The sequence below is a fragment of the Salmo salar genome, chromosome 14 (genome assembly GCF_965601325.2).
Source record: "Salmo salar chromosome 14, fSalSal1, whole genome shotgun sequence".
NCBI lineage: Eukaryota > Metazoa > Chordata > Actinopteri > Salmoniformes > Salmonidae > Salmo > Salmo salar.
Window position 1 is genome coordinate 19,061,593 of NC_138304.1, and position 20,793 is coordinate 19,082,385.

The 20,793-nt window shown below is 44.4% G+C and overlaps 1 protein-coding gene across 2 annotated transcripts in view; it reads left to right on the top strand.

The window, feature by feature from the left end:
• Positions 1 to 366: 366 nt before the first annotated feature.
• Positions 367 to 20,793, top strand: part of LOC106568848 (ephrin type-B receptor 1) — a 296,528-nt gene continuing 276,101 nt past the window's right edge. The window contains exon 1 of one of the 2 annotated variants that reach the window (XM_045694009.2): positions 367 to 647. In XM_045694009.2, coding sequence (XP_045549965.1) covers positions 488 to 647 — 160 coding nt within the window. In that variant the 5' untranslated portion in view covers positions 367 to 487. The remainder of the gene's footprint in view (positions 648 to 20,793) is intronic. The other variant, XM_045694010.2, reaches the window with a different exon arrangement.

The window sequence follows — 20,793 nt, forward strand, 5'->3', positions numbered from 1 at the left end:
TTGAAGTGAATTAGGTGAATGGGAGTGAATAAGTGTACTCTTTCATGGGAGAAAGGGGGTAAAAGCAATTGGGGTAGAGAGGAGGAGTTCATGGGAGAGAAGAGGAGAGAGAAAGCTGAAAAATAAAGGTCCTTTATATTTTTTTGGGGGGGGAAACATTTAATGTAATGTCCAATCAAGACCAATTGGTGGTGCTATTCTACTTCGCTGAGGCGGTCGAGGTTTCAAATAGGTCAGGGAAAAGTTTTGTGTTTTCAGAATGCAGGGAGGAGAAGACCAGTGGCGATTGGTTAACGATTTTCACTTTTCAATCTGTGATTGGCCCTGCCGATTTAGCGGTGTGTGGGGAGGGTGTCTCGCCCCCCTCCTCCCGTCCTCACTACCCCGATCCATCCCCTATACACTCCGCGAGGTCCTACGCTGGTTGTCACATACTCTTTACTACGGCTTGAAATGTGACTCACACAACACGGGTTGACCGACTGGAATGCACCGCTCTGTGACAACTGGAGGGATTTTTTGTGCGCGCAAATCCTGCGTAGTTCTCAGTGGATATAGGCTGTGTGGACTATACATTCCTGCCATGACTGTGGATTTGTTTGCGGTTTTATGGGTCATCATCACCACCGCCGTTTCTGCGATGGAAGGTAGGCTAAATTATTGGAATTATCATTGCTCTGTTTTTATGGTAGGACCATGGAACGAAATTGAATAATGCTACGCGCCGGAGCTCCCACTGGCTCTCTCGCGCTCTCTTTCCCATGGAACGCCACAATGTATCCGTGAGAGCGCGCGCTCTGTGCTGTCAGAAGGAATACAAGGGATGCGATGCACGTGGACCCTCTCAATCCCTGTCCCGTTATTTTATTATTCATCAGAATTGGACGGAAGAGCAGGGGTCTGTGGTGGTCTGGTTCTTCTGGGCTGCAGACATTGCAGTTAGACCATGTCCCGTTCTCCCTTTGAATACATGTATCCTGGCCATAATGTTTTCATTACACTGTTAACATGGGGAATATAGTCTATGGGGAGCCTACTTTTATTTGTTTTATTGTGGTTATTGTTGTTATTGTGCTATGAGATAATTCGTCATCTTTCTAGGCTAGGCTACACTCTTAGAAAAAAGGTTCTGGATATAACTAAAAAGGGTTCTATTGCTTTTCATATATGGCACCCCTAAAGGTTCTATATAGAACCATTTTGTAGGGTTCTTTGATCAGAACCCCAGGGATTCTTCTTCACTCAACCAAAGTTGTTTCCGTTTAGAACCCTTGGGTTCCATATAGCGTTCTATAGATATCTTAACGTTCTATATATAGCGGTCTATATGGAACCAATTTCGGTTATATATAGAACCTTAACGGGCGCCATATTTGAAGCAAGCATAGAACCCTTCTTCTCTAAGATTGTACATCAGTTTTAAAACACTATCTGTGACTTAACCCGGAGAGATGCTTCTCCACCGGCAAGTGTTTGCGCCTGAGTGTAGATCTCTCCTCTCAAAAACTCTGTATAATATTCGGGTCACGTCCTGTCATAGGCGAATAACTCGTTTTTAGCGCCAAACTCCGAGCAACAGTAGGATAAATATCAGGCGATTTTGAATTGGCGGAGGGATTTGATAGATGGCTGCTCAAACTGTTTAGCGACCGTAATGACTCCGCCAGATCAAACGATGCTGACTGAGTGACGGGTGGTGATGAGGCAGTTCCAGATCAGGACAATTAATACAATTGATCTCTCTCTGTCTGTCTGGTCCTCTTTGGCACACAAATGCGCACAGACAGACAGACATACCACACACACACTGTGTAGGCTAAATCAGCAGACAAGTTTGCCATCATCATCAGTAGCTAAAAGCCTATCTTAGGCTTTAACTTACACTAGACATCCAGTATGTGATGCATGCATATTATGCTACAGCCTTTTTGATATGGAACAACTCCCTTTGCTTTCTTTGCTCACACACTTGCCAAAGCAAATGGCCTGGTGTGGTTCTCTGCTTAACATAAACAAGGGGAATGAATTAAAGACTAGAAAGTGAAGTGGGTGTTACGTGATAGTACTATCTCTGTTTCATCTTTTTCTTTTCAGAATGATTACAACTCTCAGGCTGCCAGGGTAGCTCAGTGTAATTCAGTGGTGGCTGACAGCTTGCTTGTTTATATTTATTGTATTCTATCGCACGCACGCACGCACGCACACACACACACACACACACACACACACACACACACACACACACACACACACACACACACACACACACACACACACACACACACACACACACACACACACACACACACACACACACACACACACACACACACACACACACGTGACCCATTGAACATCTTATCCGCTTCCCAAATCCTTGACAGTCGCTCTAAAGGTCTCTCTAGAAAGACAAAGCTGGCTATTGGGTTGAACAGATGGGTAGGGGAGACACACTAGGTTACCCGGGCAACACCAGGGCTGAGAGTGATTTCCTTGTTTTGGCTGGTTAATTGAAAGGAGATTGTCTCGCGGGCAGGTTAAGATGTTAACTGATCTGATCTCCAATCTGTTGCCCTCACTCTCTCTCTCTCTCTCTGTGTATGTGTGTGTGTGTGTGACAGCATACGGCCCTGGCCACATTATCCCTGCCCAGATCCGTGTCACCCTTAATCTGATTATCTGTCCCTAATCACCACATCAATCCCGTAATCACAAACAATGTGACAGAGATCACTGTTTGTGTGTGTGTGTGTGTCTGGGGGGCACCACTGACCATATGGACAGATTGGTGATAATGAATAGAGAGTAGGCCCCCCCCCAACCAGTCTGCCAGGGGGAAGGGCTACTGCTGTGTTTGGGGGTCTCCCTAAACATGTTACTATAGCTATGATCGGTTCAGGTTGGATATCATGATGCTATATTGTGGAGCTACAGCTGGACATAAATGACTTTGCTACTTCTATAGATTTCAACCATCTGACTGAACAACCTCTTACTGTGGTTGTCTCTACCCCCTGTCATGCTGTGTCATCTATACGGCTGACATCTATTATCTTTCCTCAACGGAGCGAGGGATGGAGCCAAAGTGGAGGATGAAGAGTGGATGGCTAAGCAGAGCATTAGAGCTGAGCAGCAGGCGAGTGTATGGAAGGTGTACGAGGTCATCTGAACCGTGTTGCCCCCGGCAACCCTCTGTTTGTGTAAAGGAGGTGGTTTGGCGAACCTCGACTGAGATCTGAAGACTCGCGCTAACTCCCTAGGCTGAGATGTGGGGGATGGCAGCAGACACACAGTGACTGTCTGTCTGACTGATGGCAGCCATGGCTTCACTGAAATCTCATGATGTCACAGAGACCAGGGCAGAATACCCTGATCCTATCAACTGTTATGATTATGGGATGTGAGGACTGGCTGGCTGTAGCTGTGGGTACTTGTGAGGGATAGTTTGAGGGCTTTGTGGATGCAACCACCCACTGACACAGGCATGTACGCATGCCCCCCCCCCCCCCCCCCCCCCCCACACACACACACACACACACACACACACACACACACACACACACACACGGCAGAGGAGAGGAAACAGTAGATGAAACAGTCGATAAATCCTGCCTGATCACTAGAAATAGACAGCGATTTTGGATGTTTGAACATTTCCTGAGAACGTTGATATACTCTATGCCTTCTATGGGCACTCAAAACAACAAAACATTTAAAGGAATACCCAGCACCAGGCATGAACTCACGAAGCTCGGAGCTGGAGCGCGTTGCTTGGAACACTACTCCTCCACACTTCACAATGCTCTAGTAAGACATGAGAATACTTGATGACCGTTTTTAATTATTTTGTTTTACGCCTTTCCCAAACCATAGCCCTAACCTTAACCACTTGGAATTACAGTTTTTTCCAACTGCTTACACACGTTTTTAAAACTGTCTCCTTTTTTTCAAAACTCTACACACAATTCCCAAAACTGCACACACAAAATGCAAAATGCCTCACATCTCCTTCAAAATGTAACACTGCATTCAAAATGCCAAACACACATGTCAGAATGAAGCATTTGCATCAAATGGCAAACACTGCTTTCATAATAGTACATTTTTGGATATGCCATGTAAACACTGTTGTTCTAAATCTAAAGCTCTTTGGTCTTTCATAGGCTTATATCTACATTTCAATACATTTTACATTACATTTACATTTAAGTCATTTAGCAGACGCTCTTATCCAGAGCGACTTACAAAATGGTGCATTCACCTTATGATATCCAGTGGAACAACCACTTTACAATAGTGCATCTAAATCTTTTAAGGGGGGAGGGGGGGGGGGGGGGTTAGAAGGATTACTTTATCCTATCCTAGGTATTCCTTAAAGAGGTGGGGTTTCAGGTGTCTCCGGAAGGTGGTGATTGACTCCGCTGTCCTGGCGTCGTGAGGGAGCTTGTTCCACCATTGGGGTGCCAGAGCAGCGAACAGTTTTGACTGGGCTGAGCGGGAACTGTGCTTCCTCAGAGGTAGGGGGGCCAGCAGGCCAGTGGTGGATGAACGCAGTGCCCTTGTTTGGGTGTAGGGCCTGATCAGAGCCTGAAGGTATGGAGGTGCCGTTCCCTTCACAGCTCCGTAGGCAATCACCATGGTCTTGTAGCGGATGCGAGCTTCAACTGGAAGCCAGTGGAGAGAGCGGAGGAGCGGGGTGACGTGAGAGAACTTGGGAAGGTTGAACACCAATACAATTTTTTATTTTTTTTTGTAATCAATACAATGTTCTACAGTGAAAGTAATCTGCTGAGAGGGGTAACAAGTACACTGTAAACACCAATGCAATGTAGAAACAGAAAATATTTATTAGGCCAAACATTACTGTTGTATACAGTAGCATACAACAACACCATAAACATATGTAAACCAAAAGTATATTCTTTAGAATACAGTAAAGAACACAATTGTGTGTGTGTGGGGTCCCGGGGGGGGCAGTCCAGGAATTGGTGGTGGGGGGGGGGGGGGGGGGGCAGTCACCAGTGCTAAGCTTCACTTCATCTCTTCTCCGGGCTGGGTCAGGCCACAATACTTCGTCCACATCACAAGATACGTTTTCTCTTGCCAAACATCGAGGGAAGTATCTCCTAGCATGGCGTATCCAACCTTGGACAGAGGCAACCTCTATGTCCCCACATGCGTCCTCCATTGCCTGGAGAAGCGGCATGCGGGCATAGGGTTGGCGATCATACACTTTCCAGCGCCAGGCTGAGAAGAATTCCTCTATGGGATTTAGAAAAGGTGAATATGGGGGTAGGTACAAAACTACAAATTGTGGATGGGTGGCAAACCAGTTTTGGACCAGAGCAGCCCGGTGAAAACTAACATTGTCCCATAAAACCACAAATCTAGCAGGCTCCTGATCTGGATCAGGGACAAGCATTGTGTAAATTACATCCAGAAAAGTGAGCATATGGCCGGTGTTGTACGGACCCAGTGTGGCATTGTGATGGTGGACCCCGTTTTGAGTGATGGCAGCACACATAGTTATATTACCCCATCGCTGTCCAGGGACATTGGTAATTGCCCTCTGTCCTATTACATTTCTTCCGCGGCGCCTGGTTTTGGTGAGGTTGAAGCCAACCTCATCCACATAAATGAATTCATGGCGAATTACATGGGCATCCAGCTCCAATACTCTCTGTAACAGACAAAAGGATATACAGATGAGTAAATATGGTATGTCTGAAGTACTGGAAGTAGTGTTGCATACATACCTCTACAAAGTCATGTCGCATATTCTTGACTCTGTCAGAGTTTCTCTCAAATGCCACCTTGTAAAGTTGTTTCATCGTCACTCGGTGCCGTTGGAGGATGCGTTGTATGGTCGACAGGCTTACAGCGTCGATGTTGTTAAATATGGTGTCATTATTCAAGATATGCTCTCTTATCTCTCGAATCCTAATTGCATTGTTGGCCAAAACCATATTTATAATTGCAGTCTCTTGTACATCTGTAAACAAGCGTCCTCGTCCTCCATGATGTCTTTGCCTTTCCACTCTGTACAGAATTCGAACACAGTATGTGTTCAGCATAGGAACTGTAAACAATGTACAAAAACATGTAGTACAGCATGATAACCAACCTCATTCATTCAATGTAGTGGAGTAAATGGATGGCTTAGAGTTACAAATGTTTATGCAATACTATGCAGTCATACGTTTTTTACAGTACATTACTGTAATGCTAAAATAGTCATTAGATAGTTGCATACCTGTTCTAATTTCTGAAGGTTCGAATCCCTGTGGCTCAGTTGGTAGAGCATGGTGTTTGCAATGCCAGCATGGTCTGTGCAATGCCAGGGTTGTGGGTTTGATTCCCACAGGGGGCCAGTACAAAAAAAAAAACAAAAAAAAATGTATGCATTCACTACTGTAAGTCACTCTGGATAAGAGCGTCTGCTAAATGACTAAAATGTAAATGTAATGGACGCCACTGTAAATCGACTCAAGTTGGGCTGGACTCTCAGTCCAGCTTCTCTCATGGTCAAACCGTGGTTGATCACATGATCAACAAGTGTTGCCCTAATCTCATCAGAGATGGCTCTCCTTCCTTCTCTTCTTTGCCCTCTTCTTCTTCTTCCTCTTGCTCCTCCTCCTCCTCCTCCTCTTCCAACTCTTCGTCTTTGAATTTGTCCTCGTTGTTGTCCCCTGCCTCTCCCTCCTACTCCTCTTCCTCTCTGTCCATTGTTGGCATCCATTGTTCAAAACCGGTAATCTGACCTTTGACCTATTTATAGGCCTATACTACAGTAAAGCAGTGATTGGTTAGTGATCAGTTAAGCAATTAGTGTTTGCACATGTGAGGAGTGTGTGTGTGACCTGGTGAATAAGTGTAGCATTTTGATTGGTTGTGTTTGGAAAAGGAAAGCAAGTCACTTCCTGATACATTTTTGTGTTTTAGGTAGAGAATTGTGTGTAGTGTTTTGAAAAAAGTGTTTTATGCAATTGACAACTGAGTCAAAGGCTGAGAAATAGCTTATGGTTTTGGATATTTGGTATGTAGTTTTGCACTTTGAGTGAGAGGTTTCAAAAATCGTGTGACATGAAAAGATTTAGTGTGTAAGCAGTTGGAAAAAACTGTAATACCTAAACTTAACCCTTTGAGTGGTTTCTGTTTTAACCCTGTAAACTTGCGGAATTAACCCTGTAACCACACAAAATGAATGCGTCAAAAATAGAAATTCAGCCGTAATGCGTCGAATTTCAAAGGGAAACTATGAGAACTTGTTGGATAAGTCACCATGCGCTTTAGCTGGGCGGAAGGAGGGAGGAGAGAGGAGGGAGGAGAGAGGAGAGAGGAGGGAGGAGAGAGGAGATGCATTCGCATGCCATTAGAGAAAAAAATACATGTGCAGTGTCCCATTTCTCCCTCTCTCCCTCCCTCTCTGTCTCTCTGTCGCTCTCTTTCTCTACCCCCTCTCTCCCCTCCCCCCCTTTCTCTCTGTGTTTATTTGTTCATTCATTTGTTTATTTGGATCTCCATTAGCTTTTGCAGAAGCAACAGCAACTCTTCTGTGCATCTGTGTATCATTATTTACAACAGCAGTGGTCATTTTCCACCACATACAGAGCCAGCACTTATTTATGTTTGCTCTTAAACCAATTAAGCCTGCTTAGCTGACTGGGAGAGAGAAGTGAGTGAAAGAGGAGGGGGAGAGAAAGAAGAGGGGGAGAGAAAGGGATGAGGGAGTGAGGGAGATAGACAGAAAGAGGGGGAGTGAGAAGGAGAAAGATCGAGAGAGACAGAAAGAGGGGGAGCGGTGGGAGAGAGAGAGGGAGAGATGGATGTGGTGACAGGGAAGCACCAAACCCAAACCCACTGGAACCAACCAGATCCTCCATTAACTACGGTAGCTGGGGACTGGCTGCTTCGGTACAAGACACATTCATCAATTCCAGCAGCGAACTAGAGAGAGCAGGGAGAAGGAGAGGGAGAGACACTGGGTGAGAGAGAGTGAGGGAAAGAGAGAGAGGGCAGGAGCAAAGGCAGAGAGATGAAAAAAGGAAAGAGTGTGCCTGTCAAAGAACTACCATGATCATGAAGTCGTCCGTTTCGAAACAGGCCAGTGAGGACAAGCTGAGGCTGATGATAGCAGCAACCTGTGTGTGTGTGTGTGTGTGTGTGTGTGTGTGTGTGTGTGTGTGTGTGTGTGTGTGTGTGTGTGTGTGTGTGTGTGTGTGTGTGTGTGTGTGTGTGTGTGTGTGTGTGTGTATGTGTGTGTGTGTGTATGTGTGTGTGTGTGTGTTCGGGGGGGGGGGGGGGCGGGGGTGCGAGTGAGTGAGCGAGCGAGAGTTGAAATCTCCACCCCAGAAGACAACAGGCGTGTATGTAGTAATCAGTCCCAGAGGAGCTAAATACCAGTGATGCTGTAATGCCACCTCCCCGGTGGCACAACGGATTAGCGATTAGAACAATTATTACATGTTTATGCATGAGTAGCTAATAATGATTCGCTTCAAGCGCCATAACAACTGCCAGTCAAACCAACACATATTCTGCGTCATATCAGTCCCCAGTATAATGCTGACCCAATTCCCTGTGCAGAGTATCTGTATGGTATCTGGCTAAGAGGAGAGCAGCAATAGAATAGGTTCAGCAAACAGACAGGCTTTTGTGCAAATATAATTGACTGTTTTTTTGTGTGCATGTGTTCGAGAGGGAGAAGAAGAGCGAGAGAGAGACTGTGACCCCATCTGTGATGGAAAGAGAGAAGTCACTAATGGATGTGTAGATCAGTCCCCACCTCTCGTTTCCTCTCTCCAAATGGACGACTGTAAACCAGAAAGAGAAAAAAACAGCCTATTTTGTATGGAATGGAGAGGGGAAACACAGTGTCACATGTAATGTGCTGTGTGTGTCTGTGCGCGTGAGTGTGTGTGAGAGAGTGTGTGGGTGTGTGTGAGTGTGTGTGGGCCTGTATCCACCTTCGCTACAGGGCTAGTGCTGATTTGCTGACCTATAATGATGTGTGAAGTAGAATGCTATTTTCTGTGTGAAAATATGTGTGAAAATAGCCCCCTAGCCTATGCCCTAGACTTGCCAGTATAGGCCTTGTGGTTATGGTCTGCCTCTAGCCCAGCCACTGTTGACTGAGATCATGATGACTGAGATCATAATGAATGAGATCATGATGACTGAGACCATGATGACTGAGACCACGATGACTGAGCACATGATGACTGAGCATCACGATGGAGACCATGATGACTGAGACCACGATGACTGAGCACATGATGACTGAGCATCACGATGGAGACCATGATGACTGAGACCACGACTGAGAACATGATGACTGAGACCATGATGACTGATACCATGACTGAGACCATGATGACTGAGATCATGATGACTGAGACCTTGATGACTGAGACCATGATGACTAAGCATCACCATGGAGACCATGATGACTGAGACCACAACTGAGAACATGATGACTGAGAACATGATGACTGATACCATGATGACTGAGACCATGATGACTGAGAACATGATGACTGATACCATGATGACTGAGACCATGATGACTGATACCATGATGACTGAGACCATGATGACTGAGACCATGATGACTGAGACCATGACTGAGAACATGATGACTGAGACCATGATGACTGAGACCATGATGACTGAGACCATGATGAATGAGACCATGATGACTGAGACCATGATGACTGACACCATGATGACTGAGACCATGATGACTGAGACCATGATGACTGAGACCATGACTGAGAACATGATGACTGAGACCTTGATGACTGAGACCATGATGACTGAGACCATGATGACTGAGACCATGCCTGAGAACATGATGACTGAGACCATGATGACTGAGACCATGATGACTGAGACCTTGATGACTGAGACCATGATGACTGAGACCTTGATGACCGAGATCATGATGACTGAGACCTTGATGACTGAGACCATGATGAATGAGACCTTGATGACTGACACCATGATGACTGACACCATGATGACTGAGACCATGATGACTGAGACCATGATGACTGAGACCATGATGACTGAGAACATGACTGAGACCATGATGACTGAGACCATGATGACTGACACCATGATGACTGAGACCATGATGAATGAGATCATGACGACTGACACCATAACTGAAAACATGACTGAGATCATGATGACTGAGACCATGATGACTGATACCATGATGACTGAGACCATGATGAATGAGACCATGATGACTGAGACCATGATGACTGAGACCATGATGACTGAGACCTTGATGACTGAGACCTTGATGACTGAGACCATGATGACTGACACCATGATGACTGACACCATGACTGAGAACATGACTGAGATTCTATGACTGAGATTCTATGACTGAGACCATGACTGAGACCATGATGACTGAGCACATGATGACTGATACCATTACTGAGACCATGATGACTGAGACCATGACTGAGACCATGATGACTGAGATCATGATGACTGATACCATTACTGAGACCATGATGACTGAGACCATTACTGAGACCATGATGACTGAGACCATGATGACTGAGACCATTACTGAGACCATGATGACTGAGATCATGATGACTGACACCATAACTGAAAACATGACTGAGACCATGATGACTGAGACCATGATGACTGATACCATGATGACTGAGACCATGATGACTGAGACCATGATGACTGAGATCATGATGACTGAGACCATGATGACTGAGAACATGATGACTGACACCATGATGACTGAGACCTTGATGACTGAGAACATGATGACTGACACCATGATGAATGAGACCATGATGACTGAGACCATGATGAATGAGATCATGATGAATGAGACCATGATGACTGAGACCATGATGAATGAGATCATGATGACTGAGACCTTGATGACTGAGACCTTGATGACTGACACCTTGATGACTGAGAACATGATGACTGACACCATGATGACTGACACCATGACTGAGAACATGACTGAGACTCTATGACTGAGACTCTATGACTGAGACCATGACTGAGACCATGATGACTGAGACCATGATGACTGAGACCATGATGACTGATACCATTACTGAGACCATGGTGACTGAGACCATTACTGAGACCATGATGACTGAGACCATGATGACTGAGATCATGATGACTGATGCCATTACTGAGACCATTACTGAGACCATGATGACTGAGACCATGATGACTGATACCATTACTGAGATCATGATGACTGATGCCATTACTGAGACCATTACTGAGACCATGATGACTGAGACCATGATGACTGATACCATTACTGAGACCATGATGACTGAGACCATTACTGAGACCATGATGACTGAGATCATGATGACTGAGATCATGATGACTGAGATTATGATGACTGAGGCCATGATGACTGAGATCATGATGACTGAAACCATAACTGAAAACATGACTGAGATAATGATGACTGAGATAATGATGACCGAGATCATGATGACTGAGACCATGATGACTGAGACCATGATGACTGAGACCTTAATGACTGAGACCTTGATGACCGAGATCATGATGACTGAGACAATAACTGAAAACATGACTGAGATAATGATGACTGAGATCATGATGACTGAGACAATAACTGAAAACATGACTGAGATAATGATGACTGAGATCATGATGACTGAGACAATAACTGAAAACATGACTGAGATAATGATGACTGAGATCATGATGACTGAGACAATAACTGAAAACATGACTGAGATAATGATGACTGAGATCATGATGACTGAGACCATGACTGAAAACATGACTGAGATCATGATGACTGAGACCATGACTGAAAACATGACTGAGATCATGATGACTGAGATCATGATGACTGAGATCATGACAGACCCCAGAGGGGCATTAGGGTTGTTATGGCTCAGTGGAGCCAGTCTCCCATGGCTCTGACACCTCACAGGACACGCACACACACACACATGCATGCACTCACACACACACGCACATACACACACACAGACACACATTTTCCCTCTCAAAGCTCACCTTACCCCAGAGACATCCAAGCCTCAAAACAGCCAGATGGTGGATGGGAGGTGGTGGTGGGGGGAAGGAGTGGAATGTGATTTGTGTGTGTGTGTGTGTGTGTGTGGGTGGTGCGTTTGTGTCCGCTTGCATGTGTGTAATCGTGTGTTTGTGTGGGAATAGAGACCCTGGTTTTTACTACATTACATGTTAATGGTCTTGTCATGACTGTCACGGGCTCCTGCATCCTGATTTGCTGTAAAGATGCTATCTCTGTGGAATGTTGTTTTTCTGGTCTCTTTTTAGGCTCACCAGCCAGTCCTGGTGGCTGACTACATGAGATAGACCAGCCTTATATAACTAACCAACCGTCATAACTAAAGGTTATGTGAACTATAGCTTGACCGCTCCATAGCAAGCTGCTCTATCTGCACTGATTGGTGAAGTCATTTAAGGGTTCTGTTCAGAAAAAGTTATTGTAAAATATTTTTGGTCCCAAACCCTGGTCATAACACTGCACAGACTGCCTTATCTAACCAATCACACGTCTTAAAAATCGAAAATACTTCCTTCTCTAACCAATCATACACCCAAACACTGGATAGATCTAACCAATCACATGTCTCAATACTGGACCAGCAGCTTTCGTGACCTGTATGCAAAATGTATTTTCTTAGGATAGCCAGAGGCAAAGTCATTAATATTCATGAGTTATGTTGGTTGATTGGTTAGCTAGCCTCCTAAATGCAGTGGTTAGTGGATAAACTAACTATGAGTTTAACATATTTGTCTGAAGACGAACTTGTCACCATTTATTGTTGCCCATGGTGTTATCATGTCTAACACGTTGGCTCACGAGTCTAGCTAGCTAGCAGCGTCATTTGGCGTCCGCAATTAGCTAAATGTTAGCTAGATAGTTGGCTACTGCCTGGCCAGTGTGAGGCAGCATGCTAGCTAGTTACATTTCAGTCAGTAGCTATCCTTCTAAATGTGGTTGACAATGGCTTGATAGTTGAACGTATTTAGGTAAAAACAAACTAGTAGCCAGTTGTTGTTGCCCATTGTGGAATCATATCCAACCAGCTGGAGCCTCTTCGCTATAGCCGAGTAGAGAAGAGAGAAAGAGAGAGGGAGAAAAACAGAAAGCATTCATTATTGAGTCCTGTTTCTCCTTATTCCAACAGCGGCCCTACTCCTGGGGCCTCTACGCTTACAGAACAACCAGATACAGCCAGCTTCCCAACACAGCCTACCTAGTTCACAACGCTAGCTCAACAATGACCATGTTGTTGTCTTGGGCTGGCTTCCACTACGGCAATTTCTCTTCTCTTTCTACTATAGTTAGGGTTGTTTTCCCTTTTTTTCTGAGGAGAAAATTAGAATTTTAATTAAAAGTTGAAGCAGCAGCCAAACCAGCAGCAGAAGCAGACTTTTTCTCCACTCTCAACCTCCCGCCTTTGAATAATTTGTTGTGTACCTCCTCCCCTCCATCCCTTCATCTCCACTGTTCTCTCTTTCGGTTAAAAATATGCAGTTGTGAAGTTTTAAAAGTTGTGTACCCCCTACTCTCCACCCCTCCCTCCTTTCCTCGTTCGCTCTTGTTCTCCCTCTCCCTCTCCCTCTTAACTTTCTCCGCCTTACTCCACCCAGAAGTGAAATATGAATGCGTTTGGGTATTGACACAGGCAGCGGAAACTGGAATGCCAGGGGAAGAACAGGAAAAAAACCTGAGTGTGATTGGAGTAATGGAAGGAGAGGAACAAAGGACTGCATGTATTATTCTCTTAATGAAATGGTTGTTGAAGGCAGGGGTCATAAGGATTTAATTTGACAGCTAAAGCCCCAAGGCTTAGTCCTGGGGGTCCTGGAAGGGCCCGGGGTGTGGGGGGGTAGTGAGAGTGTTGAGGGGAAGGAGAGAGGGCGGCCTGGGGGAGTTTGGGGGGGGTGGTTATGGGGAATGGAGCAGAGTTGCTTGTTGTGATAAAACTTTTTTATGAGTTAGAGTGACGATACTGTCTCCTTACATCAACTTGTCTGAGTTAGAAAAATATGTTTCGCACTCCACTGATAAGTCGACTAACACAGTTGATCAGTGCATTTGCCATTTGGTGCACACTTCTCACTAGTGCACTACATTGTGTCCACTCCCTAACTTAGTAAGTAGAGGACAACATTGGTGTGTGTCCCATCACTTCTCCTAACTGTGTTTGTGTGCATTCAAGACCACTTTAGTACAGATTAGTATTGCAGTCTCCAGTTAAAGTTGCCTTCCACTATTCAATTTCCCTCAGCAAATCAAAATCAAATCAAATCAAATTGTATATGTTCAATTCGCCGAAGACAACAAGTGTATACCTTACCGTGAAATGCTTACTTACAAGCCCTTAACCAACAATACAGGTCAAGAAATAGATTGAAGAAAATATTTACTAAAGTCCAAAAAATATAATCAATCAAAAGGTAACAAGAAATGTACATAACAATAACGAGGCTATATACAGGGGGTACTGGTACCGAGTCAATGTGCGGGGTACAGGTTAGTCGAGGTAATTTGTAAAGTGACTATGCATAAATAATAAACAGTAGCAGCAGTTTACAAACAAGGGGGGGTGGGGTCAATGTAAATAGTCCGGGTGGCCAATTGATTAGTTGTTCAGCAGTCTTATGGCTTGGGGTTAGAAGCTGTAAAGGAGGCTTTTGGTCCTAGACTTGGTGGCACGGTACCGCTTGCCATGCGGTAGCAGAGACAACAGTCTATGACTTGGGTGACTGGAGTCTTTTACAATTTTTTGGGCCTTCCTCTGACACCACCTAGTATATACAGTTGAAGTCGGAAGTTTACATACACCTTAGCTAAATACATTTAAACTCAGTTTTTCACAATTCCTGACATTTAATCCAAGTAAACATTCCATGTCTTAGGTCAGTTAGGATCACCACTTTATTTTAAGAATGTGAAATGTCAGAATAATAGTAGAGAGAATGATTTATTTCAGCTTTTATTTCTTTCATCACATTCCCAGTGGGTAGCCTTCCACAAGCTTCCCACAATAAGTTGGGTGAATTTTAGCCCATTCCTCCTGACAGAGCTGGTGTAACTGAGTCAGGTTTGTAGGCCTCCTTGCTCGCACATGCTTTTTCAGTTCTGCCCACAACTTTTCTATGGGATTGAGGTCAGGGCTTTGTGATGGCCACTCCAATACCTTGACTTTGTTGTCCTTAAGCCATGCTGCCACAACTTTGAAAGTATGCTTGGAGTCATTGTCCATTTGGAAGACCGATTTGCGACCAAGCTTTAACTTCCTGACTGATGTCTTGAGATGTTGCTTCAATATACCCACATAATTTTCCTGCCCCATGATGCAATCTATTTTGTGAAGTGCACCAGTCCCTCCTGCAGCAAAGCACCCCCACAACATGATGCTGCCACCCCTGTGCTTCACGGTTGGGATGGTGTTCTTTGGCTTGCAAGCCTCCCCCTTTTTCCTTCAAACATAACCATGGTACTTATGGCCAAACAGTTCTATTTTTGTTTCATCAGACCAGAGGACATTTCTCCAAAAAGTATGATCTTTGTCCCCATGTGCAGTTGCAAACCGTAGTCTGGCTTTTTTTATGGCGGTTTTGGAGCAGTGGCTTCTTCCTTGCTGAGCGGCCTTTCAGGTTATGTCGATATAGGACCCGTTTTACTGTGAATATAGATACTTTTGTACCTGTTTCCTCCAGCATCCTCACAAGGTCCTTTGCTGTTGTTCTGGGATGGATTTGAACTTTTTGCACCAAAGTACATTCATCTCTAGGAGACAGAACGCGTCTTCTTCCTGAGCGGTATGACGGCTGCGTGGTCCCATGGTGTTTATACTTGCATACTATTGTTTGTACAGATGAACGTGGTACCTTCAGGCGTTTGGAAATTGCTCCCAAGGATGAACCAGACTTGTGGAGGTCTAGAATCTTTTTTCTGAGGTCTTGGCTGATATCTTTTGATTTTCCCATGATGTCAAGCAAAGAGGCACTGAGTCTGAAGGTAGGCATTGAAATACATCCACAGGTACACCTCCAATTGACTCAAATGATGTCAATTAGCCTATCAGAAGCTTCTAAAGCCATGTCATCATTTTCTGGAATTCTCCAAGCTGTTTAAAGGGAAAGTCAACTTAGTGTATGTAAACTTCTGACCCACTGGAATTGTGATACAGTGAATTATAAGTGAAATAATCTGTCTGTAAACAATTGTTGGAAAGATTACTTGTGTCATGCACAAAGTAGATGTCCTAACCGACTTGCCAAAACTATAGTTTGTTAACAAGAAATTTGTGGAATGGTTGAAAATTGAGTTTTAATGACTCCAACCTAAGTGTATGTAAACTTCCTGCTTCAACTGTATGTCCTGTATGTCAGGAAGCTTGGCCCCAGTGATGTACTGAGCCATACGCACTCACATTGAGAGAGAGGATGTTGTCCTGGCACCACACTGCCAGTTCTCTGACCTCCTCCCTATAGGCTGTCTCATCGTTGTCGGTGATCAGGCCTACCACTGTTGTGTCATCAGCAAACTTAATGTTGGTGTTGTAGACCTAGAAGGTGCTGTTTTACCAGGACTCTGTGAAATTCAAGTCTGACCATTACTGCCACTCCGATTATACCCTAGTCCTGGGAGCACACGGCTTGATGAAATTACGTGTCTGTCTTCCACCAGTGGCTGTTTCTCATTGGTTGCGGCAGTCTCTGTTTGTGTCCAAAAGGGCACACACACCCCTCCCCACCCCCCTCACACACACACACTTTAACGAGGCCAGTGCGGTCGGTTGGTCTGACTATATTTATGCCTGTCATCCCCATGCTTTCTGTCTAGGAAGTCTTTTTCCCTCCTGTCTGAAGCTATTAAAATCTCAGTCCCTTTGACCAAGGCTTCACACATTGTTAGACACCTCCGCATCTCCCTACACTGCCATGAGTGTCAAGGTGGAGTGTGTAGCTATGTGCGTGTGTGTGCATTTGAGACGCACACTCGGTCCTTCCTTTGATGTGTGTGGGGTAATGAGTGTAGGCAGAGAGCTGATGGTCTAGTGCTGTGGCCTGTCCTATTATTAATGACTTACTGCCTACTGACTGGTCTGGGATCAGCACGTAGAGACATATTTCATCAGCATTGGACACATTTCCCTGCCCTTCTCTTCCCTTCTCCTCCCCACTGTAAATGTAATCTTTTATTAAAGATATGAGGATAGGCTAGGGAGGGGGAGGGAAATGAAGGCGTGTGTGTGGAGTGGGGGAGGGTTGTGCCCAATGCTGCGTAACCTTGCGCAACACTCAAACACCTTCCTCAGGCGGACGGCGGTGCCCTGTGCAATCCAGCAGCGTCAGGTCTGGGTGAGAAGAGAGACTTTTAAAGGTAATTAATTATCGACTCTAACCAGAAAGTCTAATGAGAAATGAGTGAACACTGCCCTCATGAGACTGAGAAGCCTGATTTGCCTAGCTCCAACAAGAAGAAGGCCTGGGCGGTGGAGGGTAAAGGAACTTCTTTTAAAGGTTAAAGGTGACTTCCGAGATTCCTTATACCATAGCTTTGAGATTAGGGTTTGAGACAATCAAGAACTGGATATAGTTAAGTTAATATGAGTGGGAGCTGCTTGTAAACAGCACAGTATGACAAGAAGCCCTTCAGGATTGTGAGTATAGAGGTCAGGGGCACAACTTTGGTTTTAGAAGTGGGTGGGACATAATTATATATATTTGTTTTAAATCCAGTTGGATAAACACTCCAAACAGCCTACCCGACTGCTCGGAGGTGTCCGCATGGTCCTAAAGCACACCTTTGCCTAGTTTTGTATCATATTCCAATGATAAAACGGGGGGGACAAAAATGCAATTTCAGAATGTGGGGCGGGGGGGGGGGGGGACATAACACATATAATTATGTGTTTTCTTCTGTTGTACAGTCACTGTCAAATGTTTATTGTAGCAGTGGGACAAGCAGAACAAGGCCTGTAGAAGAATGGAGGGATGGAGGGTTGGAGATGCGGAAGGTAGAGAGCGAGTGAGAGGACGAGAAAGAGAAAAAAGGGAAGGAAAGACAAAGAAAGGGATAGAGAGGGAGAAAGAGACAGAGAGAGAAACGGAGGGCTTTGTGTCTGCCGGCCCCCTGGTTCTCTGATAACGATGTCTGCTCAAACAGCTGTCAGCCCTCTATCAGACATGCCAGTGTGTGTGTGTGTGTATGTGTGTGTGTGATCAGCCTCATCTGAATATGAAAGTGAATCATCAGAGCCTCTTGACTGTGTGTGTGTGTGTGTGTGTGTGTGTGTGTGTGTGTGTGTGTGTGTGTGTGTGTGTGTGTGTGTGTGTGTGTGTGTGTGTGTGTGCTATGATCAGCTCTCCACTGTTCTGCCGGGCACAAAGAGATGGGAAGAAGATGGAGTGAGTGTGTGAAAGGAGAAGAAGAGAGGAGATCGGGGTGTTGGCAAGACGTACCTCAGGAAGAGGGCGTCCTCTGGAAATATGGGAATGTTGTAGGGTAGGGCGCTATCCAGATTTGAATACTGCCGTACCATTTCTGTACCATACTGGGGTATACGGTATTACCAGAAGTGCACACAAAGGGCGCTATTTTAATGTATTTGTCACGTTCGTCGTAAAGATGGGACCAAGGCGCAGCGGGAATGTGAATGCTCATCTTCTTTATTAATGAAGAAAACCAAAACAAACACTTAAACAAAACAACGATGAAAGAACAGTCCTGTAAGGCAAACGCTAAACACGGAACAACTACCCACAAAAACCCATGAAAAAACACCCCGACTAAATAGGACCTTCAATTAGAGGCAACGAGAAACAGCTGCCTCCAATTGAAGGTCAAACCAATAAACTAAGCATAGAAATAGATAAACTAGACACAGACATAGAAATATACTAACATAGAACATTGCACAACAAACCCCGAAACACATTAAACAAACACCCCCTGCCACGTCCTGACCAAACTACAATAACAAATAACCTCTTTACTGGTCAGGACGTGACAGTATTATTATTTGTATTAATTATTTTCACGCACAAAACTATTTAGGCAACAGGGATCTTAATCCAGGAGTGGATTGAATGTCTCCTATCTTGATACCAGTCATTTTAGCTAACGTTCCACTCCTTGCCCCTCCGTGTCATTGCCAAAGAAACTGGCTATTTGGCAATCTTAACGTTCAATATGCAGCTGGATTTACGGCGGAGTTGCTCATTGGTAGTTGGAAATAGCATTAATATTTTCAGTTACAATATGTGGAGCCTCGAAAATAGAATTAGAATTATAACAAAGTCAAAAACAAACATTTAGCTGTTAGCTAAACAAGTTGTTGTATTTTGAGGCTTGAAATCAAAGTAAATAGGTATTGTGGTTGGAATTGCAGTATGTATTTAGTTTTCGAATTTAGTTTTGAGTTAGCAATTTTTGACAGACTGGTTTCGTCTGCTTAGCAACCGGATACCAACTTGTTCTGTGGAGAAAATAAGGTGATAGAGTACAACAATTTGGAAAATCTTTGTGATTGGAGGATAGCTGTGAGCGTTATCGAATCAGGATCAACTCCTCTATTTTCCTCAAGCTCATTAATTATAGAATGTTCATATTTGAAGATGGCAGAAAAGCCAGTCTCTTTGGCAATGCCAAGGAGTGTCAAGGAGTGGAATGTTAGCTAAAGATGTCTCTGCTGTAATCAAGAAGCTTGATCTTGACAGCTAGCAAGTTAGCAAACCAAATGCAATGCTGGAGCCCTGAGCTGGATATAATTTATTTTAGATTTTGTGTAGTTACTTTACTTATAGTGTAGTTATAAGCAGTGGCGTAGCACGCACCCCCACAGCCCCTGAGAAATCATACCGTCGGTATTTCAAAATACCCTGGTATACAGTATAAACAATATAAACTCAGCAAAAAAAGAAACGTCCCTCTTTCAGGACCCTGTCTTTCAAAGATAATTCATAAAAATCCAAATAACTTCACAAATCTTCATTGTAAAGGGTTTAAACATTGTTACCCATGCTTGTTCAATGAACCATAAACAATTAATGAACATGCACCTGTGGAACGGTTGTTAAGACACTAACAGCTTACAGACGGTAGGCAATTAAAGTCACAGTTATGAAAATTTAGGACACTGAAGAGGCCTTTCTACTGACTCTGAAAAACACCAAAAGAAAGATGCACAGGGTCCCTGCTCATCTGCATGAATATGCCTTAGGCATGCTTTAAGGAGGTATGAGGACTGCAGATGTGACCAGGGAAATAAATGGTAATGTCCGTACCGTGAGACGCCTAAGACAGCACTACAGGGAGACAGGACAGACAACTGATCATCCTCGGAGTGGCAGACCACGTGTAACTACACCTGCACAGGATTGGTACATCCAAACATCACACCTGCGGGATAGGTACAGGATGGGAACTACAACTGCCCGAGTTACACCAGGAATGCACTGTCATAATCCGTGTATGTAGGTGGCAGGGAAGTCAGGCGCAGGAGAAACCAAAGTGTATTTATTTAAAAAAATGAACTCCAAAGCCAACGTACTCAATAATCCGGGTAAACAATAACCCGTTGCACACCGATACATATCAACACGTTCATAACATAACAATCACCGACAAGGATATGAGGGGAAACAGAGGGTTAAATACACAACATGTAATTACTGGGATCAGAAACAGGTGTGTAAGGAGACCAGACAAAACCAATGGAAAATGAAAAACTG